The 27065-nt window shown below is 43.2% G+C and overlaps 1 protein-coding gene across 1 annotated transcript in view; it reads left to right on the top strand.

The window, feature by feature from the left end:
- The first annotated feature begins 268 nt into the window (after positions 1-268).
- ADRA1A (adrenoceptor alpha 1A) overlaps positions 269-27065 on the top strand; it is a 41403-nt gene continuing 14606 nt past the window's right edge. Inside the window, exons 1-2 of the mRNA XM_048829491.2 lie at positions 269-551; positions 1993-3712. Of these exons, the coding sequence (XP_048685448.2) occupies positions 2830-3712 (883 nt within the window). The 5' untranslated portion in view covers positions 269-551; positions 1993-2829. The remainder of the gene's footprint in view (positions 552-1992; positions 3713-27065) is intronic.

The raw sequence follows: 27065 nt of genomic DNA, 5'->3' as shown, positions 1-27065 counted from the left end.
GGATTTTTTTCCTCCCCCATGTAATTTCAGGTGATATTTTGCCAATTCATTTTCAGGCAATTATCAACCCCATAAATTCTGTGAATGTGACATTTCTGCCAACTAGGTATCTTTCGCGTTTGAAAAATACACTTTCTGAATTCTCTCACTCCTTTCCCATGCAAAACCCAGTAAATCAGCGCAAAAGACAATTGGGCATCCCATGAGTGCTCTTTGTTTCTGAGCAATACGGCAGCGGCTGGAGATTACGGTAATGGCAGGGGATACTGCCTGCTACAGCAGCTTCTTGACAGTGTGGGGCTGAACATTGCAAGTGGGAGAGGGCGGAGAAGCTGGCCCCGAGCCCCTCTGCCATTGGGACATAGGGCATTACTGTAATTGTGAGTCATCAAAACACAAGGGGAGTTAAAAAGGGAGGAAAGGCTGGTGGAATCTCCGGCCGAGTGCCCCATCCCTGCATGCAGAGAGGAGACTGCAGTGCTGTGCTATGGGCTGTCTGTGAATGTCCTTCCCAGATGCTCAGCAACAGGAGCTGTGCAGCCTTCCAGGAGGTGAGTGTGGGTGAAGGGCAGAGGTAGGGCAGAGTCTCCCGAGACCTCTAGCACGCAGGCTGAGGGTCGGGTCAGATGTTGGGCTGTTTGGAGCATATATGTATCATACCTCCTTCCTTTCCTGCCTCGCTTACCGTTTTTCTGCCTTCTCCTTTCCTTTACTGCTGGGAAGTTTTATTCATGCACTTGGGAATGAAGTTTGATCATTTAATTCCCTGTTCCATCATCAGACTTATAATAAATAAAATAATAATAATAATATCAGAAGATGCTTAAAACTATGGGGGTTTCATTTTTCATTTATGTGCTTATTCAAAACCTTCCTTTTCCCTGGAGTAACTCGGGGTCTCATTCCCTCCTGTGGAAAGACAAATGTAAATGTAGCATTGGAAGGAAGGCAAATACCCACCGTGGAAAAAAAAGAGACCCGTGCATCTGAGTTGGGCATCTACAGGTGCTAAAATAAGAATTTTATTTTTATTTCCATCCCTGTAGAAAAATACACGCTCCTGGGATTCGCAGATGAGTTGATTTTTGCTGCTGTATTGTTGGGAGTGTGTTTAATCGGATGGGAGAGTTAATTTGCAAGACATAATACAGTGAGCTTGCCCATAAGAATTTACGGAGGTTCTTCTTATCTGGGAACTGAGGTCTGTATCGTTATTGATGGCCTTTCAAATATCTGATCAGTGCTTGAACAGGAAATCTAGACCATCCCTAGCATTATAAGAGATGATTAGCTGTCACTTATAACTAACCTTCCTTCTCTTTTTGCCTCAAATTCCTATCCTCAGTCTCGCATTTCTATCTTTTTTCCATCATTATTTGGCTGAGGAGGAATTTGGCTTCCAGATGTTTTGAAATGCTATTCCAGCCAGTAAAACCTCCTTCTTTCTGCAACACCCCATACATTTCACAAGTCACTTTCCCCTGTAGCTTTCTAAAATGTGTGGCTTATCCTAACTAATGAGCAGTTTGATCTGCAAGGGAGTCACTTTGGGGGATTCTAGACTAAAGTCCAGATTTAGTTCACAATCAGTTTCTAGTTCTGATTTCTGTCCCTTTGTATCTTTAATAAAAGGTCCCTGTAGGGAAGCTAATAAACAGGGTTGATTGCTTTACCCTCAGGTCAATGGACGGCAGGCTTGTGCTGAATATATAATATTGTTTCTTAGCTGGGAGTGTGGAGAGGTGGTCAGAAAAATTGATCAGGCAACAAAAATTCATATTGGTCTGTGTTGTCTGGAGCAACGTCGGCCAAACAGCAGGGCTTCCACTGGGTGGAAGGGACTGGGATATTAATCTAATATCGTAGCTGATGGGGAAGGTTCACTAAAATAGATTCCCAGGCTCCAGAAAATATTTCTGCTTGGGAAACCACAGCAGTAGGTAGCCATGAGCTGTCTGAATCATGTTGTCCATGTCTCTTTACCTCTCTTAGGCGGGCACCATGTCACGGAAGAGCACAGCATCAAGGTGTCTTTGACAAGGCAAACCTCCCCTTTCCTTCTGAGCCTACAACAAGCTAGTGTTAATAAGCCCAGATCCTGAGCCCAGGGGACCAAGTGACAAGACAACAATTTTCCCAGAGGTTCAGAAACTTTTGATCAACCCATCAAGACTATGAAGCCTGCTACGGATGAGCATCCTTCAGCTGGAAAATCACAGAGCTGACGGAGCATCGTTACCACTGCCGAGGTTTCTACAACTCCAGGTGCGAAATAAAATTTCAACACAGAGAAGGCCAGCGAAAGTGTCACCAACTCCCTTTGAGGAGGAATCCAAATTAAGACACTGGGGATTTTTACGTTATTCCCTTCACCTTTGCAAACTGAGTCTTACTGTCTCTAAAAAGCAGGAATGATTTTAGCACTGCAGCTCCATTTCCCCTGAGACAGTTATCCTGGAAAGTAGGAGAAATGTCCTCATTGGTGCCCCTACTTCACACCATACAGCTGAGGCCCCCTCGTCCCAGGAAGAATCCAAAGGAGGCCAGACTTGGAAAGTCTTCAAAACTGGGGCTATGTTGCTAATTGGCTGCCAAAGGCAACCAGAAGAGCAGAAGCTTAGAGAGGGTTTTCCAGGATGTTTCTGGATCAGTTACTTATCCTGGTTCTGTGTTTCTAAGGCATTATTATTGTTGTTATTATAATACCTTTTACCAACGGAGCTGGGCAAATGTTGCCTGCAAAACCTTCAAAGAGTTGATCTCAGCACTTTAAGCAGTAGAAAGTTGAGTGGAGCACAAGAGCTGGATGAACTTTATCTGCCAGCGACAATGGTTTTCCTCCCTGGAAATTCCTCTGACTGTTCAAATTGCACCCAGACTGTAGGGATAGTGAACAATTTTAAGGCCATATTATTAGGGGTTATTTTAGGGGGGCTGATTATATTTGGGGTGCTGGGTAATATTCTGGTTATCTTATCAGTAGCCTGCCACAGACACCTTCAGAGTGTGACCCATTACTACATAATCAACCTGGCTGTTGCAGACTTCCTCTTAACTTCCACTGTCCTGCCTTTCTCAGCAATCTTTGAGATTTCGGGCTACTGGGTCTTTGGAAGGATCTTCTGTAACATCTGGGCAGCTGTCGATGTCCTATGCTGCACGGCTTCCATCATGAGCCTATGTATCATCTCTATAGACAGATACATTGGGGTGAGCTACCCACTGAGATATCCAGCTATAGTGACGGAAAAGAGGGGACTCCTAGCTCTGCTAAGCGTCTGGGCTTTGTCTCTGGTGATCTCCATTGGACCTCTCTTTGGCTGGAAGGAGCCAGCTCCAGAAGATGAGACCATCTGTCAAATCACTGAAGAGCCTGGCTATGTACTGTTCTCTGCTTTTGGCTCCTTCTACCTCCCCTTGACCATCATCTTGGTGATGTACTGTAGAGTGTATGTGGTGGCCAAAAGGGAAAGCAAAGGCCTGACTTCTGGCTTGAAAACGGAGAAATCTCATTCTGAAGAGGTGACCCTCCGGATCCATCGCAAAAACACCTCGGTAGGGAGCAGATCTACATCCTGCACAAAGAACAAAACCCACTTCTCAGTGCGTCTCCTGAAGTTCTCCAGGGAAAAGAAAGCAGCCAAGACCCTGGGAATAGTGGTGGGGTGCTTCATATTGTGCTGGCTTCCTTTCTTTATAGTCATGCCTATTGGTAAGTAAAGCAAAACACCTTAACCTTTTATAAGAACTTCCCGGGGTTGGGAGGGGATCTCTTTTTGCCTTGCTGTGGGTTAGAGCTGGTCTGCAAAACTTCGACAGAACCATTTTCCGTTGGAAAATGCAGTTCCCTCAAAATTGAAACACGTCTCAAAATCATGTCAATTTCACCAGTAATTTGTTTAGTAAAAACTCATGGGGAAATTTTTTTTCCCACACTGTTGAAAAATCTCGTTTTGCCATTATTGGAATGAAACGGTTTGATTTTTCATTTTGAAAGGACGGTTTGTTTCGATTTTTTATTATACATTTGTAAAAAGTGGCAACTGAAACAAAACACTTTTATTGAGCTGAAATAAAAACTTCAAACTCAATCAGAATTTTCCTTTGCAGAGCATGTCAGGTTTTGTGACAGTTTGGAAGGAAGCTAGTTGTGAATTCCTCCACCAAATGGAATTGTTGTCCTCTGGCCACCTTTACAGACATTATGGGCCAAATCCTTAGCAGGCGTAAAGGACACAAGCACCGTTAACTTCAACACCAACGTTTCTCTTTGCAAAATTACGGCTGGATTTTCAAAGAAGCCCAGGGGCCAGACTTTCAGTTGCTCAGTACCCACAATCAGGTCCGGATTTTCCATAGTGCTCCCATTGTGACATTTATGGGCAGATTTTCCAGAGCTAAGCACTCAACAAGCATCTAAAGTGCTGAGATCTGTTGAAAACCTGGCAATTTATTTTGGTGCCTAAATGAGAACTGAGCTTTTGATCATCTGCCCTTTAGGACTTGATCCAAAGCCTGCTGAAACCAGTGAAAAGGCTGCCATTGACTTCAGTGGGTTTTGGATGAGGTCTTTATTGCAAAAGAATTATTTTAGCTTCCCTAGATTTTGTTGCAAAGGTGACCATTTTTTAAAAAAAAAACACAGCGAGTGCAAATATATTTCCCTTTGAAAAGAATGATTAACTCGGCTGTTTGCTAGTTGCAAATGATGGAATGACACAGTTTCAAAATTTGAATGCATCCCTTTAAAAAAAACTTACTCTGCATTTTAACAATGTCTGTGATGTAGCACAAGAGTCTGGGTGTAGGTAATAGCTGGATTAGCAGACCAAATGGAAAACAAGAATAAACCACTCAAATTCTAGTGGGTTATGCTCATGATTATGTTTATTGTGGTTTTTAAATCCAAGGGCCAAGGAGGTGTTGGGAATCAGTATCAGTGTTTCTATTGTTACAGATTTAGCAAACTTCAGCATTGGAAGGTTTGTTTAGAGAAAATTATTTTAATACAGAATTACTTATCCACTGCAATAAAATCCAGGATTCCACATGAATTTCTGGTTTAGATGCCTGCAGAGCTTTATTCCCCTCTATTTTGCGGATACAAGTAAAACACATATGAAAGAAAAACAGGCTATAGTTTATAAACTGCAGTTATTAAATTAGTTCTTGTCCAAACTCGTTAAATCATCCTAACCATCAGCAAACTGATCTCTTTGCAGCAGAGGCCAGTTTATGCCAGAAAAAGCTTAAACAAGAGCTTTGAAATTGTGCCCTTATGGGAAAGCCTTATACAACTTCAGAAGCATGAAACCAATAAAGGATCTACGGCATCTAATGGAAATTTCCCTAAAAACCTGCAGAGTGAAATGGAAAATGATCTCCTTTCTTCGATAGCTGCTTTGTACCATTCTATAGGACTCTAGAATAGGGATAGGTTTCAGAGTAGCAGCCGTGTTAGTCTGTATCCGCAAAAAGAAAAGGAGTACTTGTGGCACCTTAGAGACTAACAAATTTATTTGAGCATGAGCTTTCGTGAGCTACAGCTTATGCTCAAATAAATCTGTTAGTCTCTAAGGTGCTACAAGTACTCCTTTAGGATAGGGATATAATCCTCAATGAAATGCGAAGGGAAAGTGTTAAAAAAAAAACTTAGAAAGGTGACCATTTTCAATTAACTTCTATAGGATTCCAACAGAATATTTCACTAAATCCTTTAGCTGTTGTTGCCTCATGAAAGTCAATGGCTGCAGAATCTATCTAATTCTGTCATCTGAAATGCTGGGCAATACTGGAAAAGTGTCTGAGTAAAGACTTAGTCATTGCATAAGGAAAAACCCTGGGAGGGACTGGCTCTTTCTGCTCTGAGTGTCATTCTGTTGGAATGTTTGTTGCCAAGATGTCCCAAACATACCCAAAAAGGGTTTGAGAGCACATTACACGCACTTTGGTAAAAAAAAAATCCTCAAATGTGGCTGCCCACCCAGAGCTGCTGCTGCTGTTGATCCATTTGGTTTAGGTTGAAGAAAACGTCCTTATTCAACACTGGACTTTGAATCTTTGATCCCTTATAAGGAAAGTTTGCTAAGGTTAGTCTCCCTATCTTCACATGGTTTCTCTGTTATTTTAGAATCATTTTTCCAAAAATCTGTTTGCCCTTTTTGTTAAAGGAAAAAAGAGTGCTAAACAGAAATGCAGCACGAAGACACATATATTATGCAAAACCACTGGTACGTCTTGATCCAGGCTGTTTTCCTATCTATTTTGTATCACAGACCCATAATGCTTCGCTTTTTTACACAGGGCTTTTCATCCATAGATTACAAAGCGCTTTGCAAGCATCATTATCCCCATTTTGCAGATGGGAAAACTCTGGCCCAGTGAGAGAAAGTGACTTGCTCAAGGTCACAAAGGTGGTTAGTGGCAGAGCAAGCGAAGCACCCAGGGGCCAGATTTCAGACGTGTTGAGCATTAACGATGCTAGTTGAAGTTAAGGGGAGCTGCGGGGTCTCAACAGTGCTGACTAGAAAACAAGAATTCCATTACATGAAAAGTTTTGAAGTTCCACAGTTAGTCTGTACAGCACCTAACACCCAACGAGTCATGGTTCATGACTGGGCGCCTGGGCATTACTGCAATACAAATAATTATAATAAAAACATTTCCCAACCCATTCTATTTGAAACCTTTGACGCATTATGCAAACATATACAAATCAGAATAATCCTCCAAATACCCGTTGGAGGGATGTGGAAGTAACCATCAGCGTAAGCCCATATCAGTGATGTCGTGAAGTTTGTGAGAAAATAAATGCAATGCTGATTCCTTTAGCAGGATACGCAGATTTAAAATATTGAACATCCAAAAGAAAGAGAGCCAACAACAGACCCTTGACACCTGTTGCAATCTTGCCCTTTTTTGGAATAAAACAACTCCATGAAGAACTGCTAAACAATGTTAATGGAGGGGTCTGTTCCCATGTAGATAGCTCAGTGCAAAACTGGGGTCCACAGGTCTATCATCATAGGCAAAGGCAAGGTATAGTCAGGAGAGCACAGCAAGTCTCTGGACGTAAGGAGAGCATGTCTGGGAAAGCCTAGTGGTGCTAGATTCTCTGGCCGCTGTGTAAAGTGCATGTCAGCCCGGTTCAGACAGGCCAGGTAGGGTGCAAAGCCATCAGAACAGGGTGTAAAGCAAAGCTGAGTCAGCAATCAGAACAAGATAATAAGGAAGGCATCCAGCAGCCTGCACGACGTGTTGTTCAGTGACTGATCAATGATGGGCAAAGAGATTCAAGGGAGAAACTTTCTTCTCTCTGTGTTAGTAACCAATGTGTCCATAACAACAGTGTCTGTATCAGTTACCTGTGCCTGGACTGGAAGAGGGACACTCGCAGGACCAGTGTAGACATTCCACTTGCATGCCTGCTCTCAGGGTGTACGCAGGAATTCAAACATACCCAGGCTTTACATTGGGGGAGCATGTTCTTGTGAGCTACAGGTCGATCATTTCATCAGCCACAAGTTGCCACATGTGCCCTCTCAAATACCTTCGGCAGAGAAAGCCCTCCAAAGTCGTTCAAGACCAGCCTCTGAATGGAGAGTGCTAGACAATCTAGGTGAAATTAACACGTATAGGTGACAATCAGGAGGGGATGGTTTAAAATCTGGGTAGGTAATGCCCTCCCAACCTTTTCTAAGGATCTTCCACTGCATGAGCACTCTTTCATTTTTGGCAGAGCTTTTAGGAGCCTTATCCCCAGGATAGATAGCTGTGGAATAGGTGTTAAGCCCATTTTACTCCCTTCTGGCTTGGTTGAGATGCTGTTTCATAGAATCATAGAATCATAGAATCTCAAGGTTGGAAGGGACCTCAGGAGGTCATCTAGTCCAACCCCTGCTCAAAGCAAGTAGAGCTAGGGTGACCAGATGTCCCGATTTTATAGGGACAGTCCCGATTTTTGGGTCTTTTTCTTATATAGGCTCCTATTAACCCCCCCACACACACACGCACACACACACACCCTGTCCCAATTGTTCACACTTGCTGTCTGGTCACCCGAAGTAGAGCCGGCTGGAGAACAACAATTCTGTTTTGTGACAGCTTCAGAGGTTTTGGAAGAAACTTTGGATGCATTACACATTGGAACTAAAAAAAAAAATCCCCTTTTGAACGTTTTGGTCAAAGGGGATAGTGTCAAACGCTGTTTATTTTCTATGCAAAAAGGTCCGGTTTTTTAATCCCCTTGCGCTCTCTGTCTCTGTCTCTCAAATTGACCAGAGAGTCCATCCTGGACCTTGCCAGCAAAAAGCTCATCAAAATCAATATGTCTCCACAAAACATTTTCACTTTGATGAAAACAGCAGGTCTGGAAAACAAAATTATCAAAAATATTCCAGCCAGCTCTACTGTTAAGGTTTGCACACCCCCTTCCCGGACAACTCTCAGCTTTTCCCTGCCCGGTGCACGGTAGCAGAATTGTTTCCCTTTCCATGGTTGCTTAGTCCAGGCCAGGACTAAAGGAGACCCAAGTAGAGATTGTCTCTCAGCAGCACAAACTAAATTTAACCTGGAACCAGGAAGAACCACAAGGTACTTTGTCTGTGTCCAGCAGGAACCTCTACAAATAGTTTCTATTATTAATACACCTAAATGTCCTGTCTCTTGTCTGCTAAAAGGGAAACTAGAGTTTGATGGTGCAAATGCCCTTTATAGGATATTTGCACCCTCTTTTGAACTGCTTAAGTCCTTGGACAAACCCTTGACCCACTGCAGGAATTGATCCATTTTGGAGAAATTCTGCCTGGCTTCACCTATGCTCCCCAGTGAACATCACTGCACAGGAGTGACTGAGGACCAGCCTTTGGGCCCTAACGTTTATGGTGTCCACATTTGGTTGTGAAGGATGGAAGAACAATGTCCATGTAAGTGCAGCCGTGATCCTAATACATGAATTGTGAGTCTGTAGTGGTTTCAGAGTAACAGCCGTGTTAGTCTGTATTCGCAAAAAGAAAAGGAGTACTTGTGGCACCTTAGAGACTAACCAATTTATTTGAGCATGAGCTTTCGTGAGCTACAGCTCACTTTATGGGCCACTTCTTTCTCATGGGCCAGATTGAATCTGGGCTGCGATGGCATAAGTGGGGGGAGAACCAGGATCAAAGAACCTTCCTCCATGTTTCACTCCTGTGGAGAGGCCAACAAGGACTGCTTTGAGGCTGCTAGCATTGGCTACCCTGTGAACTCACCCAGTGAGCCAAGGCAGGCATGGAAATCCACCTTGCACCCTGTGGTGGGGCTGCAGCTCCCAGCATGTGCTGTCCTGGAGCTCACAGAAGAATGTGAGCTGAGTCAATCAGAATTCCCAGCTCCTGCTGCACTTCCCCCACAATGCAAGCTGGGGCTTAAAGCTTGCAGTCCAGCATTATGGGGGGTGGAGGGGGAAAGCAGGTAGGGATATGAGGTGCGAGGGGGGCAATGACTGCCTTTAGAATGGCTTGCTTTTTCCCTCTTAGAAACTCTGCAGTATTTTCACTCTCTGCCTTTCCACTGGCATGGACTGGAGGCTGCTCCTGATTAGAAATTACCAGGAGACCAGCGACCTCTCCAAGTACAGTTGATTCTTTCACAGGAGGTGGCTAGGAAGAAGCTTTTCACTGCCCAGGCTGGGGGTGTGCTCTCACATGCCGTCTCTCAGTGCAAAGTTTCCCACTGACCTCCCTCCCCTGGACAGCGGGCTCTTGGCCTGATGGCCTCTCTAATCCCAGCCGTTCTCTCCCTTCCCCTGTGGTTAGTCACTTACATTGCACCTGCCAGTGTCGGGTTAGCTTCCCCATGTTGTTTACCTCCATTACAATCCTGCTGGGTGCTGATAACAGCTATAAATGCTTTTAATACCCGCCCTCGACACCATGGCTGGTCTGTGATTGACCAGTTGATGATGTGGCTACATTCTGGCATTCTGTTCAAATGGAGGTGATGAGTGCAGGTTGTGTATCAATTAGCCAGGGATTATGGAATGTGCATTGATTTACATAAACAAAAATGCAGCGCCTAATTAAGGAAGGACGGTCTGGTGGCTACAACACAGGACGGGGAGTCTGGAGATCTGGATTCTCTTCCCAGTTCCGCGGTAGCCTTCTTGTCACAAATCTGGGCCAATTTCTTAACATCCGTGTGTCTCAATTTCCCTGTCTGTAAAAAGGAGATCATAATTCCCTGCGTTGCAGAAGCTTCAAGTTTTGTTCAGCTACTTTGAGCTCCCTGGATAGAAAGTACTATAGAAGTGTAAAGTAGCACTGATCATTTCTGCTCTTAAATATTTGAAAATATTTGATATTGGTCTCTTCAATCTGTTAGCCAAAGGTCTAACGTGAGCCTTTGGGTGGAAGCTGAAGCTAGACAAATTCAGACTGGAAATAAGGCATACATTTTTAACAGTGAGGATAATTAACCACTGGAACACCAAGGGCCCTGGTGGATTCTCATTATGGGAAAGGTTTAAAATCAAGATGGGATGATTTTCTAAAAAATCAGCTCCAGGAATTGTTTTGGGGAAAGTTCTCTGGCCTGCGTTACGCAGGAGCTCAACCTAGATGATCACAGTGGTCCCTTCCAGCCTTAAACTCTATGAGCAATAGCTAATGTAGCTCTGTTCTGGAGTTAGGATTAACAATTCTAGATCACAATAGGTGAATTTCATTCCTCCAGAGCTTGGTTCAGATGACCACATACAAACCTGGATGCTTATCAAAACTGAAGTTGTACAGCTGAGCCAGAAACCTCAGAAGAACAGGTGTCCTGGCAGACTCTGCAGCGTATCTGCATCTGCTTCTGAATGGGCATGCCATCGGAACGGCCTGCCTCAATGCAGGCTCCTCCTCCTGTTTGTCTCTGCCAGAAACTGCAAGGGAAATGTAGGAATATCTCCAAATTTGAGAGCTTGAGTTAGGTTCTCGAAACGGAGGAAGGTTTGATATGTTCACAACTGTGGTGGAACCAGTCTGGAGATGATGCAGAGCAGGAGATCACACTATGGTATGTCAAAACTTACTGCAGGGCTGGAGAATGCTGGAGGTGGTAATTCATAGCAGTCTCTAGGAGCCTCCTTCTGGTGGGAGCTATTGAGAGATATCTCAGGCTCTCCTCAGGCAAAGCGATAACACAGGACCTTTCGGGAAGGGGGTCACAGTAGGCTCCTTAGGTACAGACTAAGTTGAGATCCTTGGGAACCAGCTCCACAGAAGCAGAGCAGCACAGCTGATTGCTGGACACCTACTGTGGAAGACTGGACTGTATTTACTGGGACATAACTGTTGCCTCAAGGGCTCAGGAACTGGAGAACAACACGGGACCATCCAGTTGGCTGAGGATGGATATGATCATGGGGACAGGGCACTATACTGGAAGGAAATTGCCCTAGGAGAGCACTAATCCTTCCTTGTTCTTAGGACACAGCGAGCAGAGCAGAGGATATCCGAGGGGGTATTTGTGTTTGTCACATAGTAGTAAATGAATCTTGGGAACTGGCACAAATACTTTGGAGGGAACCATCAGTTGCTGCCTACATGCCTCTCGGCAGCAGGATTCTAATTACTGTTTTGTTGTTGTCGTGTCCGAAGCCCAAGAGAACAACAGCTTGCAAACGTCACCAGCGCTAAACCAAAAAACTTCAGCTGCATCCTTCCGGAGCATGAGAAGCCAAGTGCTCTCTGTGCTGTTGATGGGATGTCACAAGTAGCCACAGGGAGGAGTGTAGTGACAGCCACAAAGCCTGAGATGGCTATGGATTTGTGGGTGGTCGTATTTTTCTTTTGGGTTTGCTTTGGCTGAATATAACACGTCGTGTCCTTCAAAGCTGCAGATTAGGGCCTTTGCAGGCTTCCCCCCTCCCTCTGGCCATTTCACAGAGAGGCCAATGGACTTGCAGAATGGAATTCCCAAAGGCCATGCCGAAAACAACTCGTCCCATCTGTGCTACAGGAGAGAAATCCGCCCGTGGCTTGATATTTCTCTTTAAACAGGAATATCGGAAGATTTGACCTGGGTCTGTCTCGTGGGAGAATCCTGTCCCTTGGGAGCAATTTTTGGCGAGCCTAAACATTTGAAAATCGGTTAATTCAGCCACCAATCCCTTACCTTTCACCCCACTGACTTACTCTACTCCATTACCGCTCACGCTCTGTAATGGTGGCCACTGAAGGATTGTGCTGTGTCTCGTAGCTCACGAAAGCTTATGCTCAAATAAATTGGTTAGTCTCTAAAGTGCCACAAGTCCTCCTTTTCTTTTTGCGAACACAGACTAACACAGCTGTTACTCTGAAACCTGTCATAGATAAAACCATAAATGCTCTTGCTGGAAGGTTGCAACATAACACGACTTTATTCCTTCGAATTCAGAACAATACCACACAATTGCAGAGACGCACAAGGCCGGCTGCTCCCTAAGGCAGGGTTCACCACACCTGTGTCTCTTTCCAAGCTGACTAGTGTCTGCTGGCATGTTTTGCTACAGAGCCCCGTCCCCAGCAAGTAGGACCAGGAATGTCCACCCTCTCTCTTAGTTGGCTATTCCAACATAGTCCTCAGTAGACCCACATGGATCACATGACTGGGGGTAGGAAGCTAGTCTGGTTTCTTGCCAGTGCCCCTACTGCCTTGCCGTTTACACCACACCTCTGCCATTAGTCCTGCGTCCTACCCACCGAGTACATCTGGGCACTGGTGACCTGATGGGTGGAGCCTGGAAGTACGATTTTTCAATAATGCAAACAGCCAAAGGCATTGGGAGCAATTGAAACAGGATGTTTAGGCACCTAAAGCGAGTGTTATGACTTCAATCACCCTGATATCTGCTGGGAGAGCAATACAGCAGTGCACAGACAATCCAAGACGTTTTTGGAAAAGGTAGGGGACAATTTCCTGGTGCAAGTGCTGGAGGAACCAACTAGAGGCAGAGCTCTTCTTGACCTGCTGCTCACAAACCGGGAAGAATTAGTAGGGGAAGCTAAAGTGGATGGGAACCTGGGAGGCAGTGACCATGAGATGGTGGAGTTCAGGATACTGACACAGGGAAGAAAGGAGAGCAGCAGAATACGGACCCTGGACTTCAGAAAAGCAGACTTTGACTCCCCCAGGGAACTGATGGGCAGGATCTCCTGGGAGAATAACATGAGGGGGAAAGGAGTCCAGGAGAATTGGCTGTATTTTAAAGAATCCTTATTGAGGTTACAGGGACAAACTATCCCGATGTGTAGAAAGAATAGTAAATATGGCAGGCGACCAGCTTGGCTTAACAGTGAAATCCTTGATGATCTTGAACGCAAAAAAGAAGCTTACAAGAAGTGGAAGATTGGACAAATGGCCAGGGAAGAGTATAAAAATATTGCTCGGGGATGCAGGAGTGAAATCAGGAGGGCCAAATCACACCTGGAGTTGCAGCTAGAAAGAGATGTTCAGAGTAACATGAAGGGTTTCTTCAGGTATGTTAGGAACAAGAAGAAAGTCAAGGAAAGGGTGGGCCCCTTACTGAATGATGGAGGCAACCTAGTGACAGAGGATGTGGAAAAAGCTAATGTACTCAATGCTTTTTTTGCCTCTGTCTTCACGAACAAGGTCAGCTCCCAGACTACTGCACTGGGCAGCACAGCACGGGGAGGAGGTGACCAGTTCTCTGTGGAGAAAGAAGTGGTTCGGGACGATTTAGAAAAGCTGGACGAGCACAAGTCCATGGGGCTGGATGCGCTGCATCCGAGAGTGCTAAAGGAGTTGGCGGATGTGATTGCAGAGCCATTGGCCATTTTCTTTAAAAACTCATGGCGGTCCGGGGAAGTCCCGGACGACTGGAAAAAGGCTAATGTAGTGCCCATCTTTAAAAAAGGAAAGAAGGAGGATCCTGGGAACTACAGGCCAGTCAGCCTCACCTCAGTCCCTGGAAAAATCATGGAGCAGGTCCTCAAGGAATCAATTCTGAAGCACTTAGAGGAGAGGAAAGTGATCAGGAACAGTCAGCATGGATTCACCAAGGGCAAGTCATGCCTGACTAATCTAATTGCCTTCTATGATGAGATAACTGGCTCTGTGGATGAGGGGAAAGCAGTGGACGTGTTGTTCCTTGACTTTAGCAAAGCTTTTGACACGGTCTCCCACAGTATTCTTGCCAGCAAGTTAAAGAAGTATGGGCTGGATGAATGGACTATAAGGTGGATAGAAAGTTGGCTAGATTGTCGGGCTCAACGGGTAGTGATCAATGGCTCCGTGTCTAGTTGGCAGCTGGTATCAAGTTGAGTGCCCCAAGGGTCGGTCCTCGGGCCGGTTTTGTTCAATATCTTCATAAATGATCTGGAGGATGGTGTGGATTGCACCCTCAGCAAGTTTAAAGATGACACTAAACTGGGAGGAGAGGTAGATACGCTGGAGGATAGGGATAGGATACAGAGGGCCCTAGACAAATTGGAGGATTGGGCCAAAAGAAATCTGATGAGGTTCAACAAGGACAAGTGCAGAGTCCTGCACTTAGGACGGAAGAACTCCATGCACCGCTACAGACTAGGGACCAAATGGCTCGGCAGCAGTTCTTCAGAAAAAGACCTAGGGGTGACAGTGGACGAGAAGCTGGATATGAGCCAACAGCATGCCCTTGTTGCCAAGAAGACCAATGGCATTTTGGGATGTATAAGTAGGGGCATTGCCAGCAGATCGAGGGACGTGATCGTTCCTCTCTATTCGACATTGGTGAGGCCTCATCTGGAGTACTGTGTCCAGTTTTGGGCCTCACACTGCAAGAAGGATGTGGAAAAATTGGAAAACGTCCAGCGGAGGGCAACAAAAATGATTAGGGGACTGGAACACATCACTTATTAGGAGAGGCTGAGGGAACTGGGATTGTTTAGTCTGCGGAAAAGAAAAATGAGGGGGGATTTGATAGCTGCTTTCAACTACCTGAAAGGGGGTTCCAAAGAGGATGGATCTAGACTGTTCTCAGTGGTAGCTGATGACAGAACAAGGAGTAATGGTCTCAAGTTGCAGTGGTTTGGTCTCAAGTTGCAGGGGGAGGTTTAGGTTGGATATTAGGAAAAACTTTTTCACTAGGAGGGTGGCGAAACACTGGAATGCGTTACCTAGGGAGGTGGTGGAATCGCCTTCCTTAGATATTTTTAAGGTCAGGCTTGACAAAGCCCTGGCTGGGATGATTTAACTGGGAATTGGTCCTGCTTTGAGCAGGGGGTTGGACTAGATGACCTTCTGGGGTCCCTTCCAACCCTGATATTCTATGATTCTATGACTTTGCACAAAGGGAAACACCAAGAGGCATGAAGCTGTCAATTCATCCACCTTGCATGGCATAACCAGCAAGTCAATGGTAGTTGCCATGCCATAAGAGATTAATGGGCCCAGCTAATCTGTGATCTCTCCCCAACACTGGTCAATGCTAGCTGCTCCATAAGAAGGCATAAATCCAAAATCTAATTTTTCAAGAGGCCTTTATTTTATGATCATGATACTTTGCACTGGTCACAGAATCCCAAAGCCCTCTGAATGAAAGGACCCGCCGAGTCCTTTTGTGAGGTAAGGGTGGTTGTTCCCACTTTGCAGATGGGGAAACTGAGGCACAGAGCAGTGACATGACTAGAACAACTTTTCACAGTGAGTCAGCAGTAGAACCAGGGACAGAATGCAACAGTCCAGACTCCCATTCTGATGAGAACACTGCCTTCCCATGTACTCATGGACAGAAATAACAAGTGGGAAAACTTGAACGCTGAGATTTTTCCACATTTTTTCACTTCAGGTGCTGTGAAATCCTGGGGTGATTTAGGAATGGATCTAAATAGCAAACCTCTCATTCTCCTCATGAAATCACGGCAAGAAAATCAGTGACAATGAAGAAGGGAATAAAGAACAGAAACAACCATATATTTTAATTGGGGCAGTGTAGCACTGGACTGGGAGTCAAAAGACTTGTATTCTATTTCTGGCTCTTCCACTAACCCCCTTAGTCATGCCACGGCCCACTCTGTGCCTTGGTTTTTCCATCTGTAAAAGGGGGATAATGATACTGACCTCCTTAGTAAAGTGCTTTGAGGTCTATGAATGAAAAGCACTCTATAAGAGCTGGATATTATTGTTAACAATAATAACTTAATATATGTGCTAAACTAAATATTAGGTATGGAACATCCAAAATCCTTGCATGAGGGTTCTATCCCATCTACCTGGGTGGTGGAATGGTCTGGAAACTTTTCCTGAATTATTCTTTTGTCTCATGTAATTTCAATGTCCTCACATTTTGCTTTGCCACAAAGTGGTGTCTAAAGGGTTGGGTTGTTTTTTTTTCCACATCAGATATGTACAAAATTTCCAACCTGAGACCTTTTTGAATGTTGCAGTTTGGAATTGGGCCTAACGGTGCTGACATTTTTTGGCAACACCGATATTTTTGAGCTCATCACAAAATGCAAGAATTTCTGTACCCCAAATAATTTCACTTGTGTTGCACATCTATCTGTCTGTTGCACTTGTCACCCCCCACCACCATGGTATCTGAGCACCTCACAAGAGCCTGTGTGGTAAGGAAGTGCTCTTATCCCTATTTCACAGAGGGGGAATTAAGACACTGAACAAGGAAGGGCCAGACTTTCAAAGGAATTTAGGCACCTAACTCCCATTGATTTTAATTGGAATTAGTTGCTTAAATACCTCTAACGTGCTAGCCCTAAGTGACTTGACTAAGGTCACACAAGAAGTCTTTGGCAAGGCAGGGATTTGAACCCACGTTTCCTATGTCCCAGACGAGCATTTTAGCTACATGGCACGGATCAGCATTAAAAGCCATCGTAGTTATTGCTAGTTTAACTGACAGCATGGGACAAATATAAGTGCAGCAGTGAAGAAAACATGATGGCTTGAGATTAGAAGTTAATGTGAACCTTTATTCTCATTTCACGTCCCTCGGCGCCACATCCTTGGAGTTTCCCGAGGAGTGAAACTCGACTGACACTGCTGTGTTTTGTTTGAGTGGGAGTCACCCAAGTTCACTTGAACAGGGCTCAAGCTCAATCAATATATTGTCTCCAATTCTGAGTAAGACCAGCCACAGTACATTTTACCTGCTTTGAGGTTTCATTATGAGCACGTTTCACCCAGCTCTGGCGATCACTCTATTCCCATAGGAAAAGGCTGTTTCCCTTTTTTGAAATTTACGATGGTTGTCAGGAGAACGTGCATGTCGTATAATAAGAATCTAAACCCAACATAGAAAACCATGACTGCCAAAGCTTGCAGGAAGTCATAAAATGACGAGCAGCGGTGACATCGGTGTGCTTGGTTTATATTTTATTCCTATTCTACAAAATACCATAGGAGCCTCTTCTTTTTCTGAAATATACCATATCACATCAGGAGAGCCTTCCGCTTTATAGGCACTATCAATTTAATGCCAGATTCTATGACCCTTTTTCATGGTGAGTAGTATCTTAAGTATCTGATATCGCTGTTTAGATGGGAATCTCCTCAGGGCAGGGACTGTCGCTCAGTATGGTGATGTTTGTACAATGATCCTATCTCACTTGTGGCCTCTCAGTGTTATGGTCATATCATTAATAATGGTTCCTAACTGAGTTATAAACTGAGATTCCGGATTAAATTAAATTCTGGTGGAATTATGCAAAGAGCTCAGGTAGAAGGATTGGTGGCTGATATAATTTTTAATAATTGCCCAGGACTGTGCTCAGAATTTGACCAAGACAATAAAGACCCATGATGTGAGCCTGGCTGTGCAGAGCTGACAATCGAGGGTCAGATGTGACTCAACGGAGTGGAATAAAGGAGACACAAGGACTGAGTATAGGACTGGGTGGCTAGTTATTTATGTGCATGCACCTCTTAATTGCATCGTTTTTCTTTGCAGTAGGATAGCCCTAGTATAAAGTGGTCATCCAGGAGCTAACTGGGTTAATCAGAGTGTTATGTGCTGGAGCCACCCATCCCTTACTGAATGTTTAGTTAGTAGCTGACTCTGGGGTGGCGTGTAAAAGCAACCAGAGAATGACATGGGACTTTCTCCTCTGCTCCCTGTTTACACCAGGGAGGGAGTGAAATATTTTGCCCCTTTTCATGCAACAGCCCCCTCTCTCCTGTATATCCTGCCATCTGCTCTGACCAACAACTAACCTGGTGGAGCCAGGGGTCCCCCCGCTCCATGCCCCTCTCCGCCCCTTCTGGCTTGCCAGTTACTCCCTGCTCTGCAAGTAGCCTATGCTCTCCCCCAGCCTAGCAGATGTCACAATCTAAGCAGGGCTGTGCAGAGAAGAAAGAAGGAGACCTTCCTCCCTCCTTGATCCCCTGCACAGCGGAATAAAGGCTAAGACTATCCAGCCCTAAATGGTGTCCATGTTGGAAAATATTAAACGTGGACCCCAGAGACAGCATTCGGATCGAGACTCCTTCTGTTAACATCTCAGCATGTTCCGTAATGACAGAGAAGCACTGCAGCAAAGCAGGGTGGCAGCCGGTCAGTGAGAGGGAGCACATTTGTATGTAACAAGATCTGGAAGATACATGTGCATGAGTGTGGAGCCGTTGAATATAAAGAAAATAAAACCAAGAAGAACAGCAGCTGGAATATCTCTTTGGAGTGTTTCTTCAACACAAGGGGAATCTGCCATACACATGGATTGCAAAGTCCTTGTTAGTTTTGGGATGAAATCCTGGCCACATTGAACACAAGGGCAAAAGTCCCCCAAGTCATACTCCAGCCAGTTTGACCTAAAAATGAAAGAAGAGATTTTTAAACAACGTTTGCCTTTTACACGGTAGTGACTTATGCTCTGCATGTATGGCTTTCCTGGCTGATTTACCTGTCAAATGGGAAGATTTCCCTCCCAATAAAAATGTTCTTGTCTTCTACAGGGATGATTTCAAGTCACCACTTTTATGCCCCTAGAGTACGTGAGCCAGGAGGAATGGCATTTTCCACTCAAAAAGATGTCAGAGTGCTTTTTATGCATCATGCATCAAGAGGTGGGAATGGGTGATCCACAAAAGTTTGGATTCAGTTCAGAAGTTTAAGGGACATAGATTATTCATTTGCACTGGGGTGCGAATCCCAGTATTGCCAATCCCAAATGTTCAAAAATCATATTAGCTGCCCCCACTCCCCGAGTGGCTTGGAAATAATGAGATTTTTTCTTAAAATAATGTTGGGCTCTTTTTATTTGCCTTCTGGGTTTTGAGCCTTTAGGGTTCATGTTTTCAAGCTTTTTCTTCTGAAACCATGAGGACTACTTTTTTAATAAAAGCTGGCAGTCTCCTTTAGTCACATGACTCCAAGAGCTGGAGCCTTTAGGGAAAACATAAATATCATGATAGAATCACAAGGGTTGCAATACTGGTATCCCAAGTAATTTCACTGTAACCAGTTTTTTGGTTTGTTTCTTTTCTTGGAATTTCATCAATAATGGAGTTGATCTATCAGTTGCTCCAGATTTACAATGGTGTAACTTAGAGCAGAATTTGGCTCCAAGTGTTTAGCTGAACATTCTGAGTCTGCAGATCCAGGCTGCAAATCTGGCAGTTACTGGCTTGCATATGTGATATTTGGTGTTTGTTTCTTCTGCCAGAAATATTTATTTTATGTATATAACTGGCACTTATCGTAACTAGACACATAGAACATAACATAAAATACCCCTTTAAAAAATCCCAACAGAGCACCCAGAGCCAGGGACACCTATAGATTGTAACAAATATTTCCAATTCCAACACCCAGCCCAGCCTCCTCCACTCACTCAATCAATCCAATCCATCAAATGCCTTCCCCTACACTGTGTAGCAAAAGTGGTGGGGAAATAGATGAGTTCTACTGCATGATCTAGTGATCCTTGAATTCAAAGTCTGGTGCATGAGAGCAGCTTTTCTCTTGCTATTTTGGCATTTCCGACATGCAAAGAATTGGAAGGGGAATAAGAATGAACAACTTATCCAAAACATTCCAGAATCCTAGGCACTGAGGTTTATCCATTCTGCATGTCCACCAGTATTAAGAAATAAACCGCCCTTCTGTATTTGGTACATTAATTTAATGCTACAAAAATCTGGCACATTTCCTACTTTTCAAAGCTTATTTGATCCTATATTTGTTCCCACTAAAGATTCTTTCCATGGAAGAGGGCTGGGTGACACTTGCTTCAGGGCAGTAGAAGTACAGAGCACAGCCGTGATCACTCTGAAGAAGTAAGATATGTATATTTCTATTTGATCTGAAAATAAGGAACAGTGTAGGTAGAGTGGTCACATGGAATAAAAATCCAGTGCAAACTCCAAGCTTGGGAGCAAGGGCAAAAATGGGTTTAACCATGTTTGGTGACCTCCATCTCGCAAACTGCCTCACTTTAGGTGTAGAAAGCCATAGATAATACAGGGCCAATCTGCCTGAGGGAATGTCTGCTGCTCAGCCTTCTGTCTTCATGCTTTTTAATTTGTGTTTCCACTGGAGCCCTCAGACACCTTCAGATGCAACCCCCCGATCAAATAACAATAATAAGCCTCATTTGTTTCTGTCTTCTCAGAATGTGTTTATGAACCACTGCACTTTACTGGATGGAATGTGGCCATTGGTGTGTTTGTGATTGTCTCCCACTCGTCACTGCGTCTTGCAGAGAATATAAACCCTAATATTTCTACACAAGCATGAATATTTCACAGGTTACTGCTTGCTCCTTCAATCACCCCTGTGCTCTTATTCCACCACTGGACTTTGAACACATATACGGAAGAAACGAAGTGGGGAACATAACCTTGAAAATGATGTTGTCTAACATCCATGATTCATAGTCCTCTACGTGTTTTCAGAATATTCACCAATATACCATTCCTACAAAAGTCCTAAGGACACAAAGACTTAAGGGTTACTATCCTCATGCTGCTTCCTATAATATGGAAGGCCAGAAACCTGTACAGTTTGGGGACTCCATATGCCATGTGCTTTCCATTAACACATGCATACTTGACATCTGTACTGATTTTTGAATACACTGTAATCAAGCAACTCCATAACTTCCAAGTAATTGATTTACAGAGAAATCAGAGAGTGCCTTTGCGCCTGTCTTGGCATTTAATCAGCAGCAGGATGTGGAAAACATACAGCTGTTGGCTTCAGAAAACAAAGTTGGCAAACACAAAAATAAAAGCTTATATTGGGAAAAACAAAATCCTCACACGTTGGGGGAGGGGAAGGAGGAAGGGTAAATGATGGGAAATGTTTAATCTGGAAAGCAAATTAAAAGAACTGACAACACTAATAACAAATTTTATTTCTGAATAAGAGGAGACTGAATCATGCTAATGACTCTCTTAATAAAACGTATCCGTTCGAATGCACAACATAAATCAAGGATCATTTAACCAATCTACAATGCACAGGAATTAAAAGTTGACTTAATTTTTCTTTCCTGGTTGTCAGCACGACATGGTGGGCATTTAGGTATACCGGCATGATATGCACATGGAAAAGCTTGGAGCCTGATTCTCTCGTGCCTTGTACTTTGTGTAGTCATTTACACACTTGAAAAGTGAGTGCAGAGTGAGTGTAAAACACAACTGGTGTGAATGGAGAATTCTGTTTTGGTAACATTTTTTCACTCCCTTTGCACAGAAGTAAATAACTCCTCAAGAAGGAAGGAAATGAACAGTGGTGTTTACCAGGATTTCACCTTTTACTTCTGCAAAAGAAATACGAGCTAAGACATAAGAGTCCTTGAGGGTTAGACTGAATTGGATTTGTTAGGAGATGTAAAGCCTTTCCTGGCTTGATCGCTGGTGATGATCCAATCTATGTCAGCAGTCACTTGAAAAATGGTTGATACCGACAGCTTTTTTGGCCGGCCTACGTCAAACAAATTAGCGTTCTCAGCCCAGGCTGCTAGTGGGTGAAATGTTCAAACCAAAATTGTGACTAATTGGCAGACCCAACTGGGGGCCAAGGACCAAATGAATCTGGACTCTGAACTCCCTCCTCACCTCCAGGGAAGATGATCCATCCAGAACAGGGTCGCAGCACAGTGACAAGAAGCTTGCTCTGCCATTGCTCAAGTTGTATCTTGTTCTATGCGCAGAGTTCAACAGAACCCAGAGGATTTTTAAAAAGAACAGGACGACTTGTGGCACCTTAGAGACTAACAAATTTATTAGAGCATAAGCTTTCATGGGCTACAGCCCACCTCATCGGATGCATAGAATGGAACGTAGAGTAAGAAGATATATATATACATACAGAGAAGGTGGAATTTGCCATACAAACTGTAAGAGGCTAATTAATTAAGATGAGCTATTATCAGCAGGAGAAAAAAAAACTTTTGTTGTGATAATCAAGATGGCCCATTTAGACAGTTGACAAGAAGGTGTGAGGATACTTAATTTAAGGAAATAGATTCAATATGGGTAACGACCCAGCCACTCCCAGTCTCTATTCAAACCCAAGTTAATGGTTTCTAGTTTGCATATTAATTCAAGCTCAGCAATTTCTCCTTGGAGTCTGTTTCTGAAGCTTTTCTGTTGCAGAATTGCCACCCTTAAGTCTTTTACTGAGTGGCCAGAGAGGATGAAGCGTTCTCCTTCCGGTTTTTGAATGTTATGATTCCTGATGTCAGATTTGGGTCCGTTTATTCTTTTGCGTAGAGACTGTCCGGTTTGGCCAATGTACATGGCAGAGGGGCATTGCTGGCACTTGATGGCATAGATCCCATTGTAGTAGCAGTTATCCTTTCTTAACTCTCCACTCGCTTCTTCTCCCATCCTTTAGCTCTGCTAGGAAACTTTGCAAGTGCACTGTGGAGCACTCACATATGCTGAGCAGTAGCAGCCACAGTATGGGGAACTAAGTAATTAACCAGATGATGAGGAGGAAAGTGGATGAACAATTCAAAGTGAATCATTTATTTAACACCCTTTTTTTTTCCTGTCTGTGAATTATCCTTAAGCAGACTTTGATTTTTACTGATTCATTTATTATCCAAAATTGTTTCATGGATTCAGTTTTCACAGTCCGAAAGGGCCATTAGATCATTTAGTCTGACCTCCTGTATAAGGCAGACCAGAGAATTTCACACAACTGCCACTGACCACCAACTAGATTGTATGCAGGATCAGTCCAGGTTGGGTTTACAGGATGAACAAGCCATTGACAGGAATGAATGGTGACACTGTATTGCTCCCTGTGTCTGCAAAGATGCCCTGGGATGAAGAGAAGATAACCCAGTATTGAGCCCATTAATTTGTGTTTGGCTAAAGCATATCTTCCGGAAAGGTAGTCTGTTTTGATCTGAAGACATCAAGTGATGGTTTGTTCAATGATTAATCATCCTCATTGTTTAAAAAGGGTATTACAGTAAAAGCTGTGTTATCCGGCACTTTACCAACCGGAAAACTCTATCAACTGGCATTTCTGATATCTCCCAACACAAATCTTCAGTCTCGTAACCGGGACGAGTGTACAGCCCAGGAGGTTATGCAATTACACATTCTGCACTCTGTGTGTATGCAAAAGAGGCAGAAGACAAGTAAGCAAGCAAGCTGGTATCAGGGATTTATTCAAAAAAGCAGCTTCCAGGGTGTGTCATAGGGTCATTACAGATTCAGCCCAGTCTTCTACACCTTCCACATCTACAATGATGATTGATGTTGATAATGATGATCCTGAGGCACTGCAAGATCCCGAAGCGCCTCCTGAATCATCAAAGAAAGATTCAATTATGTTCAGTATAGTTTTAGCGTTACGTGTATTTTTAGTGATCTGGGTGATATGAAGTGTCATAAGATAACCTACTGTATAGAAAACTTTACCTGTATACACCTAAGTGCTTTCAAGAAACCAACCACTCTTCAGCAACGTACTACTACTGGATTGGTGAGTACCTGTAAACTATTTGATACTTTATCCATTTTATTGAATTCTAATTCTTTGAAAAGTGGTATTCCATTGTTAAATGTAACTCTTAGTTAACCAGAATTTTTGATTAACCGGCACCTCCCATACCTCCCTCGTGCTGGATAACAAAGCTTTTACTGTTTTTCTAACTTGAATTTGTCTTGCTTTAACTTCCAGCCATTGGTTCTTGTTATGCCTTCAAATGCTCTGAATGAAATACCTTCAGATACGTCTTACCACCACCAGTTAACGATAACTTCCATTCAGCACTGAATGCGTTCACCTCTGGTCTTAAACACATCACGGGTTTAAATGCATACAGTGACTCTGCACAATATTAAAGGACTGGAAGAAAAATACCATATCCAGTGGGTTCTCAAGGTGGAGGTCATGAACTCCACTGGTATCACCCTGCCCAACCCATTCAGCTAGATGGGAAGGGAGTGTAGGGATGTGGAGAAAAGTCTCATGGTATGGAAGATGTTGATAACTACTGCCATAACCAGTTGAAACTGCTGGGACAGTGTAATAGGCAGAATGTAATTGTCCTGTGTTGGTGTTTGTGCAGTATGTCAGGGCTAACACATTTATTGTTGCAGAAGGTACCATGGCTCTACAATGACCAGAAATAATGAAGCCCTTGAAATGAAGCCCTATATGAAGGTTTCATAACTCAGTTGAACAACTCCAAATTTTTAGAGCTGAGCAGGAACTGCAATTTCTTGTTTTGTGGGACATTCCACCATTTCCGAATATATTTTTGTTCCAAATCAGGGGAAAGTGGTGAATTTTGGAAACTTAACATTTTAGGTCAGTTAAAACATCTTGTTTTGATTAAAATCAAAACATTTCATTTCAATGTAGACTTTTTATTTAATTTTTAATGTTTTTATCATATGCAATTAAATTTCAAAACGAAAAGTCATTTCTAAATTAACATTCTGTACTAAAAATGTCTAAATGGAGCACTTCTACGTTATTAAAATGATTAGCTTTTTAATGAACATTTTATCAAAATAACACTTTCAACAGAAAGTTTCGGTTTGAACAAAACAGTATTTTCTGACAGACTAGAATGTTTCTCCGGGATTTTTAAAAGGATGCGTACGTACACTGCATATCATATTCTTTTGTAAATTATTATGCTTTTCAACCAAATTCCTATATATTTGCCCTCATGTTTTTTACACAGTAGCATTATGGAATAAGAGCCAATGCTATTATAGTCTTTGAGCACTCTGTGTGTTCATTTCTCATATTTATGGTGCTATTTTTGGACAGAGGATTGGGCCTTTATATTTATTGGTCATGAGTTTATATAAGTCATCAAATAAGTGCCATAGTCAGTGGGATTCCTGTCTAGATTTTTCCAAGCAATGTGATTTTGATTCACTCTTTCAAGGGCAGACAGTACAGCACAATCGTGGCAGGAGATTACATTAGTCATGTCAAGCCTTCACTTGGTGCAGAATAAAAATTATACTGTTTTTGCACTTCATTACCCTTCGCTGCTTTGAGCACGCTAAAGTGGCAAAGGATGTCATACCTCACAGTTGGCATATTTCTCCTTGTTTCACAGAGCAGGCGGGTGTAATACAGTGACAGACTCGTGAACTGGTAAAATCACACTGTAGAATGTAAGATTTGTAAATGCTGTATGGGGGATGGTTTTGTGATGAAGGCATAGGATGGGGAACCTGTAGATCTGGGTTCAATTCCAGATTTTGTGAGTAACCGGGGAAATTCACCTAAACTCTGTGTACTTTAGTTTCCCCAGCAATACAGTGGAAATAATTTTTGTGTCATAGGGGTCTTATGAGGGTTCATTCATTAATATCTGTAAAGTGCTTTGAAACTCATGGATGAAAGATAAATAAAATGTCTTTCCGTCCATAGAAGATACATCAAAACATTGCATTCTCCTATCACTCACGTCAATTGACATCACTAGGGACCTTAGGGCTTCTGTCTGTATTAGCTGGGGTGTAATAATAGTAACTTGACATGGACATGAGCACCAGCCCAGATCTCGGTAACAGGACAATCTAAAATGTTGGCTCAAAATATATCCCTAGCTTTGGGGTGAGTAAAGTTCTGGCTTCAAGTTCTGCAGCATGAGATTAACATTTTATAGCCACAAAGCACTACACAAACACTAATTACACCAATAGTCTTGTATTATGTCCATTATACAGATGAGACACAGAGCTTAAAAGGTCTTGCCCAGACCACACAGTGGTTTAGAATGTAAGTATCCTCAGTGCAGTTTACCATTGCTCTGCCCTTGTGCAAGTCATTTACACTGGTGTAAAGAGGGTGAAATATGCTACTGTTTTGATTGGGACAAATTTTACATTCCCTTTGACCTGATGTAAATGATGCCCGAGCAACACCACTGAAGTAGACATACCAGATCTTCGGTTGGTGTCAATTTGCAAAGCTGCATTGATGCCCGGCCCAGTCCATGTATGTGAAAGCACAATTTTGTCTAAAATGTGCAAGTTGCATCTACCATGGGAATGAAAGAGTTAAGAAAGGAAGATGGTGGATTCTACAGATGGCAACCCATGTTTACGGTTAAAGCTACTCTGTGTCCTTTTCATGTACAATGTGCTGTTCCTAGATAGGAAGTTGCTACATTGATCAACCAAAAAGGTTATATTAATAAATTAGCATACAAATCCCCCCACCCACCCAGAAAAGCAGGAACCTGGCTTTGACGCTGGCTATTTTCTATTTTTAACAGTCTTTGGCAGAGTGTTAGCATTCCATTTAAAATGAGCCAAAAGTCACAGCAAACAATTTTTTTTCACCCACTACTACATTTGGCTTCATAGAGCTCTTCCTGGACTTGGATTTCATTTACCTTTTGCATTGAAACAAAAGGGGAAAGGAATGGACAAACTGATGTCACATTAATTCAATGGAATTGGGGCATCGTGGTCTCCTTAGGTGCCTTTGAAATTCCCAGCCAAAAAGAATCTGTCAGAGAGATAATGAACAGCTGTAGGGCATTTTGTTATTACAGGGAAATAGCATTTGTATACTAAGAAATGTCTGGCATAGTCACGAAGAAAAATCATGAAATACTGATCTGATTTCTTTTGTACAACAGTTTGGATGAGTCACTTGGTAAAGAATT

Source organism: Caretta caretta, chromosome 26 (assembly GCF_965140235.1).
Source record: "Caretta caretta isolate rCarCar2 chromosome 26, rCarCar1.hap1, whole genome shotgun sequence".
Taxonomy (NCBI): Eukaryota; Metazoa; Chordata; order Testudines; family Cheloniidae; genus Caretta; species Caretta caretta.
The sequence above is the reverse complement of the archived record's forward strand: the minus strand, read 5'-3'. Positions and strand labels throughout refer to the sequence as shown.